We start from the raw sequence: 13,703 nt of genomic DNA, 5'->3' as shown, positions 1-13,703 counted from the left end.
GCTGAGGGGAGCAGCAGGCGAGGCAGGAGAGGTCTGTGTGCCATGTGGGTAGCTCCCTGGCTGGGGATCGATCTCATGCTGCAGTGGCTGGGATAGCTTCATAGGTTGCGTCTTAACCCCTTGCAGCACCGGGGAGGCCCTTACTTGGGCTTTTTTTAAAGAGGAAAATGTGATTTTTGTACTGTATCGCCACAGCCTTATTTTTTTTATCGTTTTAATAATAAAAATTAAACATGGTAATGTGGTCTATTAAAATATGTATTTTACATATAAAATTGACAAGTTAGGGCTTGCAAATCCTAAAAAACCTGTAGTTAACTTTTTTTTTTTTTTAAATTTCAGGATCGGTATTTCAGAATTTTTTTAAGGGAGAAAGAAACTCAGGTTCTTATAGAAAATTGGTTGTTATCCTTGCTCATTGAGCATTGTAAGGAAAATGGGTTAAAATTGTATTATTTTCCACCTTCCACGCAATAGACAGCCCGTACCTTGAAATGCGATATTTCCACCATTTAGACATCTAAGCAAACGGATGGTCTTGTGTTTGCAACCATGTGTGGGCTGTGGCTATGGGCAGTGGAGTTTCTCTTCTGCCTCTCTCAGAGTTTTGGAGTCTCTCTTGCTCTTTCTGCCTCCCATTGTGTATGGTGCCCTGTCTCCGCATTAAAGGACTCCAAAAATCTACCAAAGTCTCCAAATTCTCTATGGTCTGTGAGAACTGACAATGAACCTGCCAGGCCTGGGACAGTTACATATTGATAGAGAATTTACTAGTGACACTGTGTTTTGTTTTGTTTTGTTTTCTATTTTGATATACAGAAGGAGGTTTATTTGTTTGCTTATTTGTTTATTTTAAGATTTATATTTTATGCATACAATAACTGGGGTACAGGCTAGAGATGTGGGGAGGTGAAAGAATTCACCAGAGACAGAGTGGGGAACAGAACAGGCAGACTGACTGAAATACACTGCTGAGGGTAGCAGAGGGCAAGACAGGAGAGGTCTGCTGTACCATGTGGGTTGCTCCCTGGCTTGCCAGGGATCCAACTCGTGCTGCAGAGGCTGCAGATAGCTTCACAGTGCTGTGCTTAACCCCTTGCGCCACCAGCTAGGCCCCACAGTAGGAGGTTTAGAGAGAGTTGAATTCAGCCTTCTTTAATTTTGTTTCAGGACAGAGTCCTGTTTGCCTTGCATCAAAAGTTCTCATATTTCAGTGTCTTTTAGAATCACTGGGAAGACTTGTTACATCATGGATTTTGTTCTCCCACCTCCAAGGTTTCTGATTCATTAGATCTGAGCTAAGGCACATGAATTTACATTTCCCCGGTGACACTGAAGCTGCTTGGTAGGGGCCACACTTTGAGAATCATTCATTTAAGTTCTATGGGTGCCTAATATATGTAAATGTTTGAACAGAGTAATTAATGCTTTTTTTAAAAAAAATGGTATGAGCATTTGCTCAAGGTAAACTTGAAATGTTACTCAGGGTTTATTTTCCTCCACACTCAGTTTTAAAAAACTTATTTTTGCATATTCCACATGTATGCGGGGGGAGGGGGGATTTCCTGATAATTCTGGATTTCTTTCTTTTAATAATGACCTGGGACAAAAGTAACCACAGTCCTGAAAGTCACGCTGTGACTCCAGCACTTCTGTATGTGTCGGGGAGAACTTAATCTGTTTTCTGCAGAACTTACTGGCTTTCTAAATTCAGCTTGCTTTTATTCAGCAATTACTGTGAGCCAAGCAATGTGCTAAGTGCTTCCAGTTCATTCCCTTTACAGGTCACAGCCTGGGGCCTGTCCTGAGGACACTGCAGCCAGAAGACCAGACAAAAGGAGTGGGGGCTTTTTGGGTTTTCAGTTTGTTTTGTTTGGGGAATAATTATTATTTTCTAAATGACTGACCAAATGAATTGCCTTATTATTTATCTATTTTAGAATCATAGATTTTTAAAGTTAAAGGGAAGCTGACAGCTCCTCTAAATAATGAGTTAGTCTCCAATACCAACCCTCAGGCTATCTGTGCACAGAGACCAGGCTGGGCCTATGGGATTGAGTGAAACCGGACTCCTGTTTTCAGGGGGGTTTAGAGACTAAAGCCTGTCTTTTTGTTGTTTGTTTGTTTAATTTTTAACAACGGTGAGAGTTTATGCAGGTTTGAACCCTAAGACCAGATCTGTGTTCTTTCCATGACATCAAGTATTTCCCAAGTGTGACTGATCATAGAACTCATCCAGGTGCTTTGAAAAATGCATAATCCCGAGCCCCCTGCCAGCCCTCAGGAATCAGAACCTCTAGGGATGGGACCAGGGAGTCCATATTTTTAAACAAGCAACACAGGTAAGTTTCATGAGCTGGTAAGTTTGGGAAACCTTTCCTTGTCTCTACATTTCCAAATTACATATTTTAAAAAAATTCATGCAAATAAACATTAGAATACCTTTCCCTTCTGTCTCCTCTTGTCACCCAGTCTTAAATATTAGGTGAGATAATCTGCTTTCAAGTGGTTTGGTTTAAAAAGTGTGTCAGCAGTCTGTGGCGCAGCAGTTAAAGACAGTACTATCGAGCTATCACCAGCCACTGCAGTACAAGTTCGATCCCCAGCCAGCCAGGGAGCAACCCACATGGCGCAGCAGACCTCTCCTGTCTCACCCCCTGTTCCCCTCAGCAGTGTATTTCAATAGATCTGCTTGTTGTGCTCCCTGCTCTGTCTCTGGTGAATCCTCTCACACACATACTCCCCTCCCCTGCACCTCTGGCTTACATCCCAGTTCTTGTATGCATAAATAAATAAATCTTAAAAAATAAATAAATAAAAAGTGTGTTGGCAAATTATGTTGGTGAGTTTTCAAGTAAAGTGAAAAATAAAATTAAAAACTGCATAATTACTAAGCAGACAGCTCATCCAGATTTTATGAAAGACTTGTAAAACATCTGATGAATTCCTTTTTTCTTGAAATCAGGTTGTTTCATCTTTATCTAATGGCAATTCAATGCCTTTTTAAAAAAACCTCCTGCACTAAATGATCATTGCAAAAATGATTTGTGTGAATTGTCAGAAATTCATTCTGCAAGTATCTAATTTTATCACAAATGAATAAAGGTCTTTAGTTATTTGAACCAAATTCATATTAACCAGGAACATAGCTGGGTTATCTGATTACATTAACTAAGGAAATTGTCCTGTCAGCCGTAATAGGTTTTTTCTCTTTCTGCATGGCTATCTTTCAATACTGATGTTGTGTCTTCATGAATATGTAAAGTAATGGTAAGAAAAGCTCTTTCACAAAAGGTCATTTAAATATAAGCTGTTATGCATGGAGAATTTTACACAAGTTGCCTATGACCATTTACGTAAGGATTTACCGCTGGAATGCCATATCACATCAGTTTGCACAATAACTTTGTGTCTAATTGGTAAGAGCTTAAAACTATCCATACTGTGTCTAAGGCGATCCCACAGCTCCCCCTTCCCTGGATACAGCATCCTGGGTTCATTGCAGGTAGAGTCTCTGGAATGTTATTCACAGAAAAATCATCTCACCTCTTCTTTGTGTTTACTTGCTTTTCTGAAAAGTGAACAATGTTGACTTGGATGTTTTGTGGGTGTCATAGATTGTAGTTTTATAGTGCCTTGGTGATTTGAAACATTTGGGCTCTTTGCTGCCTGTTCAGAAGGTGCTTTTCACATACCTACGATGCCAACATCACCCCCTAGAGTTGAACTCTAGGCATTGCAACTGCGGTCATTAGATACATGGATTATTTTTAAAATTTTTATTAAAGTAATACTGTATTGTAAGATTACATACGTTTCAGCTGTGCATCATTATAAATCAACTGGATTCTTGATTAACATTTATTCACACTTGGTAGGTGCTGACATTAAGTGCTTTAGCTGAGCTTGTATTCCTGTACAAAATTATTAGAAGAAAATCCTTACATATTGTTTCTTTCCCTTTGACTTTTTTCTTTATTCTGCATGGTGTCTACAACCCAGAAGACAGTTCTGGGGCTATTTAGGACAGTGGCCCATATATATAATTTCACCTAAGCATCTCCTCCCTGCCCCAATCTATTTTTTAAACCTACATTTGGAATGTTTTTTTTCATATTCACCGATTTTATAAAGTTCTGCTTCTCCCATATTATTTTCCTTCATTCTGCGGAAGGGATGCAACTCTCCTCATTACTCTTTGGGCCTAGTAAGCTGTTTATTTTGTATCGATACCTTTAGTAGATTTTCCCTAAACACTCCCTCTTTGGGTGGCTGTCTTTGTTCTTTTAAAATTAGTTAATGCTTGGTCAGGCATAATACATTCAAGAGACAGAGGACTGACTTGAATTCTTTTTCCTTCAATAGGGCTTTTACTGACCATTCATTCATTAGCACCACTTACTTACCACACACTTTACTAGGTGCTGAGGGTGCAGTGGGTAAGACAATACACCCTGGGGTATACAGAATCCAAAGGAAACCCAAGCACTTATCACAGCATGTCCAAGGCACCACCCCCTGTTTTCCCCACTGTCTCTCTACCCTTTAGCTCTGCTTTGTGTTTGTTTTATTTACTATCCAGAGATTTTAGCCGCACTTGGTGGAAAGAATCATAAAGTACCTGTACATCATCTTCTCAGAAGTGGAAGTCCCCTGTTGGGCTTTGATATCAAGGTCATCTAGACTCACAGAGGAGTCCAGGATTATTTTCTCTTTGATCTTCCCTGGAAGGCTTTCTGACATTTTTCTTCCTTAAACATTTGTTGGAAATTTGCCAGTAAAACATTTGGGCCTTATTTATAAGAAGGTTTTTTAATAAGACATCATCTGCAAAATTTTTTTTATTTTCATATCAGTTTTGGAGAGTTCTATCTTTCTAGGAATTTTATCTAAATTATTGCCTAATATTGCCAATGTGTGAACATTAACTTCTATGAAATAATATCACCATTTTAAATTTTAAAATATTTGCTCCCATTTTATTTTATTTTTTAAAAAGATTTATTTGTTTCTACAAGAACCGGGGTACAGGCCAGATGCATGGGAGGGTGAGAGGGTTCGCCAGAGACAGAGTGGGGAACAAAACAGGCAGACTGACGAAATACACTGCTGAAGGGAGCAGCGGGCGAGACAGGAGAGGTCTGCTGCATCATGTGGGACCCTTGCTGGCCAGGATGGGATGAACCGGCACTGCAGAGACTGCGGACAGCTTCACAGCACTGCGCTTAACCGCCTGCGCCAACAGGGGAGGCCCTGCCCCCATTTTAATAACAAGTTAATGAAAGGAGACTATAAACAAGAACCCTCTCAAATTAGTCAGAGTTGGATTTTCTTGCTTCTCAACAAAACACCCTGGCTAACAGGGTATTGTCCAGAAAATGGAGAGAGGCTTGTATCTAGTTGCCCCAAATTTGTTTCAGTGAACTTTTACAATAAATTGTTCCCTCTCCTTCCTAGCATACCTCTAAGGCCTGGTCTAAGAGGTCTGAGCTTAGACCCTATTGCCTCTTTTCAGTACTTCTTTACCCAGTATGAGCCAGTGTGTGCCCTGAAGGTGAACTAGAGAGTTGTGGCTCTGCCCATAGATTGAGTCAACTGATAGAGAACACTAACTACCTAGCTTTGGGGGTGTTGCTAAACAAGTCCCAGAAAGAAGTGAGAAAAACAAAAGGAGAAGAGAAAGAAGGAGGGAGAGAGGGATTTCAAGAGGAACAGAAGATCATTTTTTGAACACCTTCAGATTCCCAATCTATCTTTAAAATTTGTTTATAGGGCCTCCCTGGTGGCACAAGGGGTTAAGAAACAACCTATGAAGCTATCCACAGCCACTGCATCATGAGTTCGATCCCCCGGCCGGCCAGGGAGCTACCCACATGGCACAGCAGACCTCTCCTGACTTACTGGCTGCTCCCCTCAGAAGTGTACTTCTGTCAATCTGCCTGTTCTGTTCCCCACTCTGTCTCTGGTGAATCCTCTCACTCCCCACACCTCTGATGTGTACCCAGTTATTGTATGCATAAATGAATAAATCTTAAAAAAATTGTTTATAAAGCACTTGGCAGCTAGGAGCATTGAAATTATATCCTTTATATGATTTTTGCATGTATTCTTGAAAGATGAGGGTCTCTTGCACCTTGTAGTTCTTAATCCACCTTCCCAAAAGCAGGGTAGAAAAGAAAAAATTTGCATGAATGTTTTTGCCGCCCTCTGCTGGCCATTCACATGTACTGTCAGTTTTATCCAGAACAGAAATGAATACCCCTCTCTTTCCCTCATCTCGCCTCTCCTCCCATCCCCTCTCCCTTGAAGGTCCTCTACTGGCCAAGAAAATGTCTACCTGTCATGGCATTGCACCCCACAACTTTCATGTAATAACAGTCGTTTCCTATCTGGCATCTTTGCTTCTTTTTAATGTAATCATGCCAATGTAATCTTCAACACAGTTTGCCTAAAAACGTTTAATGACTCCCTATTTTCTTTTTTTTAAAATACTTATTTATGCATATAAGAACTGGGGTACAGGCCAGAGGTGCAGAGGGTGGAAGTGAGAGGATTCACTAGAGACAGAGTGGGGAGCAGAACAGGCAGATCTATTGAAATATACTGCTGAGGGGAGCAGCAGGTGAGACAGGAGAGGTCTGCTGTGCCATGTGGGTAGCTCCCTGGCCAGCCAGGGATCGAACTTGTGCTTCAGAGGCTGCAGGTAGCTTCACAGTACTGTGCTTAACTCCTTATGCCACCAGGGAGGACCCGACTCCGTTTTCTACCAAATTAAGTACATATGCCACCATCCAGCACTCAAAACTTCACGCCCCCTGCCACAGAAAGCTTTCCTGGTCCTTGTTCAGATGGCTTATTATTGTTCTCACCTCTGAACCTCCTTAACTACACTATATATGTTTTTGTCTAAGGTACAACAAGGTATTTGTGAAACCCTCTGAGATCCTCAATGGCAGTGTCTGCAGTGCTGGCTTCCAAAGAGGTCACAACAAATACTTGTCCATCCGAACTCTGCAAACTGCAAGGGCAGAATTTTGGCCTTTTGTATCCTGTGTTTAGCACAGTGCCTGGCACATGGCAGGCACAGTGCTCTGGGGATGTGGCTTAAGGGAAGACCCAGAGCCCTGATTGATCACACAGTGTCCAGGCCAATGTTGTGGGCCGCACCTCACTTGTTGGGGGTCATGTGTGGGGCCTTGGGCTCAAACTCAGTGGTTTTGGATGGTGAAGAATTTCTTTAAATTGACTTCAAGGAAGTTTGTCACTGACCTCTAGTCTTAAACTATGAAACATGAATATTTACGCTAAAAATAGTTTTTTTTTAAAACAATTAAGAAATACGATAGAAAAAGAAAGTGCATGTATGGGTACACACGCTTAAGTGTATGTTTATACACGTACAACGTTCATAATACACAACACAGATACACAGTCACATCCAGTTATGCGTACACATATATCATGAATGTGTGTATACATGAGTGGATGCGTGTACTGCCTTTTTTTTGTTTTTTGCTTTTATATATTATTTTTTAATTTTCTTTTTATTTATATTAACTCCCAAAGGGAGGCCGGGGGAAGCCACCGCCTCCTGCAGTTCCTGGATCACCCAGCAGGGGGACCCTCAGCTGTCCGGGCGGCACTGCGCGGCTTGGCCCTTCCGGCTTCCCGTCCACCTCGGCCCCCATTGGCTGGGCCCACATCAGCTGACCCGCAGCGACCCGGCGTGGGAGCTTTGAAGATGGCGGCGTCCGCAGCTCCGATCCTGCGGGAGAGCCCCAGGTAGCCGGCGGCTGCGCTTGCGGGAGCTGCCCCCAGGATGGCGCGGCCAGGGCGGGCGTAAAGTCGCCCCTGCCGTCCGTGGCCTTGGCGCCGAGGAGCGCGAGGCCGGGCGGGGCGGGCGCGGGCCTCCGAGGTCGGGAGTAGTGGGAGCCAAGCGGCCCAGGTCGCAGTGTGTGCCCGCAGGTTCCAGTGGGAGAGCGCGGATCGCCGACGGCTCCACCTTCACGGTGGCTCACCTGCCTGGGGCCACAGGGCGCCTGGCAGCTGAGGTCGTCGCGACGGTGTGCGACGTCTGTCACTGGCCCCCGAGTGTAGCATCACAAGAGCGCGGGCCTGCAGGGCGTGGTGTTGAATCACGTGCAAAGAGCTTCCGTTTCCGCTTTCAATTATGTTTTCAGAATTTTTGATTCTGACAAATGCTCCATTGGTGCTGGAAGGACTTTAATATCTCATAGGAGTTCATACCCCTTTTCAATCCTGATAGAGTAGACCCCAGGCCAGGGAGTTTGGGGCTGGTAGGAGAGACCATAATTTGGAGTCTGGCTTTACTTTAGTTTTCACTTTATTTTGCGTTGAACTAATTACTGTAAGTTATGTCGACTGCCCTTAGTGGTGATGTAAAGTTCTTTTTTCAAATAAATTTATTTGAAAATGGCTCAGTTTAATGAAAAGTAACAGTACAGGTGGTATTTGAATATGGAAAAAATGCTGAAGTATATAGTATAATTGAAGTTGGAAAACAATTTATTTGTGTCCAAATTGGGCAAGAATCTCCTTAAAGGTAGTTTTCATTTCATTTCATTTTTTTTGAAGATTTATTTTTATTTGTGCATGCAAGAACTGGGGTGTAGGCCAGAAGTGTGGGGTAGTTGAGAGGATTCACCAGAGAGAGATTGGGGAGCAGGACAGGTGTATCTACTGAAATACACTGCTGAGGGGAGCAGCAGGTGACACAGGAGAGGTCTGCTGTGCCATGTGGGTTAGTTCCCTGGCTGGGCATGGAACTTATGCCACAGTGGCTGGCAGTAGCTTAATAGCTCTGAAACTTAATCCCTTGCACCACCAGGGAGGCCCAGTTGTCATTTTGAAGTTTTGCTGTCTTCCTGGATTTCTTGAGTTCTGACAGCTAGTTCCTTTCCTCACACTAGTGTCCTGGTAACACTACATCAATAAATGATATCCAATATGTTGTAGTGGAATGGCTGTTATCAGGTAAATTAAAATTGATCATTACAGGTGAGGCAGAGCTTTAAAACAACTCTATTTAGTAATCCTAAATGCTTTTGTATGTGTTGTTATTTTTCAGTCCATTATCTGCACTACAAATTTCTTTTCTTTGTTGGGTGTTTTTTTTTTTTTTCCCCCCCTGGTGTCATTGCCTTAGTTACCACTTCCCTCTTTCCACTCTTTTCAGAGTCCCTCTTTGGGTTAAGTGGATACTTATACACTCATTGCTAACTTACTGCTCATTCCTGCAGAGTGCAATCTTCCCCTGCTACTTTGCCTTCCCCACAGAAAGAGAACATTTTTCAAGTGGGCCTTTCAACAGGAATTATTTTGAAGGACATTGTTTTTTGTCTGGCAGTCTTGTTTTTCTTTATTTCACTGCTCCTTACCTTGTAGCAATCAAAGTTGTTAAAATGAACACTTGTGTAGACAATCACAGTTATAAACAACTATTTATAGCAAGTACAGTTTCATTTGGAAAACTAATTTTAAAATTTGGCTTATGAATTTTTTAGCATGAAGAAAGCAGTGTCGCTGATAAATGAAATAGATATAGGAAGATTTCCAAGATTGCTCACCCGAATTCTTCAAAAACTTCACCTGAAGGTTTGTGGTTTTGCATTTCTATGTTTTGTAATACTTCCTTTTAATTTCACTGAAACTGTATTTCTACTTGGAGAACTTTTTTGTGAAGTCTAGTACTCTCCAGTGTATTCTTGGGAACACTAGGTCTCTGGAAAATTTGATAATGTCCCATGATCAAAAGTTTTGGAAACTCTGTCCTAATTAATTGTCTTTCACTATGGAATTTTTCAGAGTTTTTTTTTTTTTTTTTAATGCCAGTGTTTATTGGAAATATTTAAGCGTGAATATGGTGTGTAACATTTTCCAAAATGTGTTTGACCTTGAAACTGCTTTATCACTTAATGTAATTTGGGACTAAAGTTCTATGAAACATACAATGGGAAAATCCATGGAAGATTGCATGATTTCATTCTTCTATTTTTTGCTGTCAGCCAATATTTAAGCTTGCATTTAACTTGTTCACTTTTATTTTAAGGGCATGGTTATTTTGGACATATTGATGTTTAGTAAATCACTGCTTAGTCTCCGGTCTAAGTCCATTTATCAGTTTAAAAAATATTAATTCCCTCCAATACGTTTACAGAGCTCCTACTGACTGCTCTGTCTGCTGCCAGGAATTCATATTAAATGAAAACAGGGACTCACTTCCGCATTTCCACCCCCTAGTCAGGAGCCAGCTGCAAAAGCCCTCTGACTTGTCTTTCAAATCTAAATTCTCAGCCCTGATGGAGGTCCTCATTTTCTCTCTCTTTGTTCTACACTCACCCTCAGATTGGTATGTTTGCATACAGTATCCTTGTCTGTCACTTCTTCACAATGGTATTCCATTTCTCTCTCCAAATTACATATCTTAAAAAAAAAGGTTGATCATGTCTTTAGTGTTCAGAATCATCAATTCCTTTTTTTTTGCCCCATGGAGAAAAGTTACATATTTTTAACATTGTGGCATAGTAATATATCTGCATTGCATATTATAATAGATCATCTCACATATTATAATAATATAACATTTGGTACCACTGTCATGTGGCTATAAACTATGTTCTTCACACTTTGCAGCTGCTTTGTTCACACTAGACTGGGTGCTTTTTTACTAGAATATGTGAGGAAATTTTGATCTCTGCGTCTGCATATGCTCCTTCCTTTGCCAGCAGATGTCCTTCTTTCCTGCTTTAGTGAATAAACTGTTCATCCTTCAGGGAGTTCACCATTACACTCCCATCACTCTCTCTCTTCTGTGCTTCTAAAACTCTTTGTTCATTCTCACCTCACTTTAGTGCTGTAGCAGTGTGTTTGTTTCATGGGTAGAGGGTCTTTGACCTTGAATACCTCGTTTTACTCATCTTTGTATTTCCTATACTTAATATAGACATTTAATGTAACTCTTCTTGGAGTCAGTATTTTCCTTCCCTGGGGAACACAGACAAATGTAGGTCCTCTAAATATCTGCCTGTAATGAATTGGTGATGTATATGGAGAGAGGCAGGAAGAAGAAGAACAGCAGCAACACAGGCTACATTTACAGTCACATTGTTCCCTCTATGAGTGGAGCTGTTTCAATGGCTCTGTATCATTAGCACATCTGATCTTTACAGTGGCTTTAGGAAGTGGATTCTATTGTCATCCATTTATCCATGAGGAAACTGAGATAGAGGCCAATGAGGTGGATTGCCCAAGGTCACTTGGTTCCAGAATTTACCCCTTTACCCCATTACAGTAAGCCCCAGGAAAGAACACAAAATACTGGATATGTCATTCTAAAAGTGAATGATGCAGTCACTAAAGATGGAAGTTTTGCTTTGGTTTCTGGAGCTGTTTGCTGCCTTCTTAAACAGGTAAAACCAAATGCGACAAGAATCTTATACACATCTTTTAGTCTCCAGCCTGAGGGAGGATGGAATATTTGGAGGGGAGATTGAGATGTATAGCTTTCCTTTTGTCCTCTCTGTCACCTCGGGAGGTGAGAGTAAGCTCGTATCATCGTAGCGTAAGGAAGCCTTGCACAGAGGCATATGAACGCTGAACACATCACAAGTGGGGAGTAGAGGTGAGAAGTTGTGATTGTTGAGAGCTGAAGCATCTGAAGGCAGAAACTGCTGATGTGTGTGTGAATACTTGTCTGTTGAGAGAGAAAGGGAAGGAGCAATTTATATCCTGAACCATTTCAGGAAACTCTCTTTTGGAGGGATTCCTCTTGTGATAAGGGCTCCTCTATCAAATAAGGCTTGTACTTGCCATTGAGGATCTGCCCAGTTTCTCTTCTGCACTCTTGATCTGTCCTATGGCTTTTGCCTTGAGACAGGCAGAGCCTTTGGGACAGTGAAACCTGATGTAGGTGGATTAGTGAAGAAGTTTGGGGATGCGTTTGCTGTTCTAATTGTTACCGACTTGACAGTTTGATTTAACTAAGGTTGCCTGCCTCAGGGCAGAAGGTATCTGTTTTTCTCCAGACTGGTTCTTTGGAATACCTAGTAGGAAGAACCATGGGCAAACTAAGCTTATGAAACATGTGCCCGTCCAAACCTGGGTTTTCAAGTCCTCTGAACTGGTCATCTTCCTGGACCATCCTGGCATATTAAGATATGTAGGGATGTTTTTTTGGTTGTTATAATGAGTGGAAGATGCTGTGGGTGCTTAATGCCCAGGAGCTTTAAAGGATTCGGATTGTGCACAGCAGTCCTGCTGGAGAATCATCCCATCCCGCGTGCTGACAGAGCGCACTTTGGGAACGCTGGGAAGTCAGACTAGCTTCTGTAGCTGGGAACTTAGGCATAAATATTTATGGCTTCTGAGTTTTAAAAATAGCTGTCACTACTCATGCAATAAAGAGAACTCAAATACTTCACGTCACAGAAGAGCCTTTTAGGCCCTCACAGAAAGCCTATTGATGGACCTATATAGTGTGTCTACTTGGGAGGGGTCAACTGTCTGGATTCCTGGCCATGGCAGGCTGCATATAGCAAAGTGAGGGTTTAAGGTGCTACTATGATGAGGCATGTAGGCAGTTTCAAGAATTGATCATGGATGAAATAGACAAATTATGAAAATCAGACACAAGAAATATAAAAGCACAGAAATCTGAGTTTTTTTTTTTCCCCTGACCTGAAAAATCAACAGCATATCCGAGAAGTTCTTTAGGATACTGCAGGATATCACTCTGGTGCTCATAATTATGACCTGACTTGTCATAAGAAATTAAGCCAAATACTTTGTTAGCCAAATCTAGAATGGGTTCCATATAGTTTAGGAACGTTTCTTTCAGAAGTTTAAAGTGCATGCACATATACGTGTCGGGGGGAGCGGTGAGTCAGCTTGAACTCTGGATCACAGAGTTCTCTCTAATTTATGTTCTGAGTTTTAAAGCCATAATTGCATTAATAATTTCTTAGATTATGTATGTATATTACATTTATATGCATTTATAGAAGACCTTTATAATTTTCTGACAGATGTGACCTGATATCAACTATGTATGGACTTGAGATTAGTTCCCTATCATATATGTTAAAATGAGCTTTTCCTCCGAAGTAATAAAAACTTGGAAGAATGGATTTTTTTTTTTTTTAAAGATTTATTTATTCATGCATACAAGAAGCGGGGTATAGGCCAGATGCGCGGGAGGGTGAGAGGATTCACCAGAGACATAGCGGGGAACAGAACAGGCAAATCTATTAAAATACACTGCGGAGGGGAGCAGCAGGTGAGACAGGAGAGGTCTGCCGCGCCATGTGGGATTCTTGCCAGCTGGCTGAGATTGACCCCACGCTACAGAGGCTGCGGACAGCTTCACAGTGCTGTGCTCAACCGCCTGCACCACCAGGGGAGGCCCCCAAGAATGGATCTTTTAATTTACTTTTTTAGTGCCCTTGAAGTTCAGCATGCTTAGAGTGTTTACATTAAGAATTTTAATAACATTTTAAATTGCACATATAGTTTACAAATAAGTTTTTGTTCTAAAAAATTTAAGCAGTGTGGACACACTGAAGTGCCCCCTGGGTTAACTCTTACCCTCCTCCCGCTTTAATCCTCTCCTGTGTTAGCTTTGTATTGCTGCATTTTGAATTGACACAAAAATTAGCAGGTTGAAACTATAGTAAACAATAATTATC

At 41.5% G+C, this 13,703-nt stretch overlaps 1 protein-coding gene across 4 annotated transcripts in view; it reads left to right on the top strand.

Annotated features, from left to right (window-relative positions):
• The first annotated feature begins 7,698 nt into the window (after positions 1-7,698).
• Positions 7,699-13,703, top strand: part of COMMD10 (COMM domain containing 10) — a 128,036-nt gene continuing 122,031 nt past the window's right edge. For 2 of the 4 annotated variants that reach the window (XR_008551512.1, XM_037509483.2), the window contains exons 1-2: positions 7,701-7,782; positions 9,525-9,615. Coding sequence is in view for 3 of the 4 variants with exons in the window: in XM_037509483.2 (XP_037365380.1) it covers positions 7,742-7,782; positions 9,525-9,615 (132 nt within the window). In the remaining variant the exon portion in view is untranslated. Of the gene's footprint in view, positions 7,783-9,524; positions 9,616-13,703 lie in introns of all 4 variants that reach the window. The other 2 variants (XM_054694510.1, XM_037509482.2) reach the window with 2 other exon arrangements.

This window comes from Talpa occidentalis, unplaced genomic scaffold (assembly GCF_014898055.3).
Source record: "Talpa occidentalis isolate TD23 unplaced genomic scaffold, MPIMG_talOcc4v2.1 talOcc4.13, whole genome shotgun sequence".
NCBI lineage: Eukaryota > Metazoa > Chordata > Mammalia > Eulipotyphla > Talpidae > Talpa > Talpa occidentalis.
The sequence above is the reverse complement of the archived record's forward strand: the minus strand, read 5'-3'. Positions and strand labels throughout refer to the sequence as shown.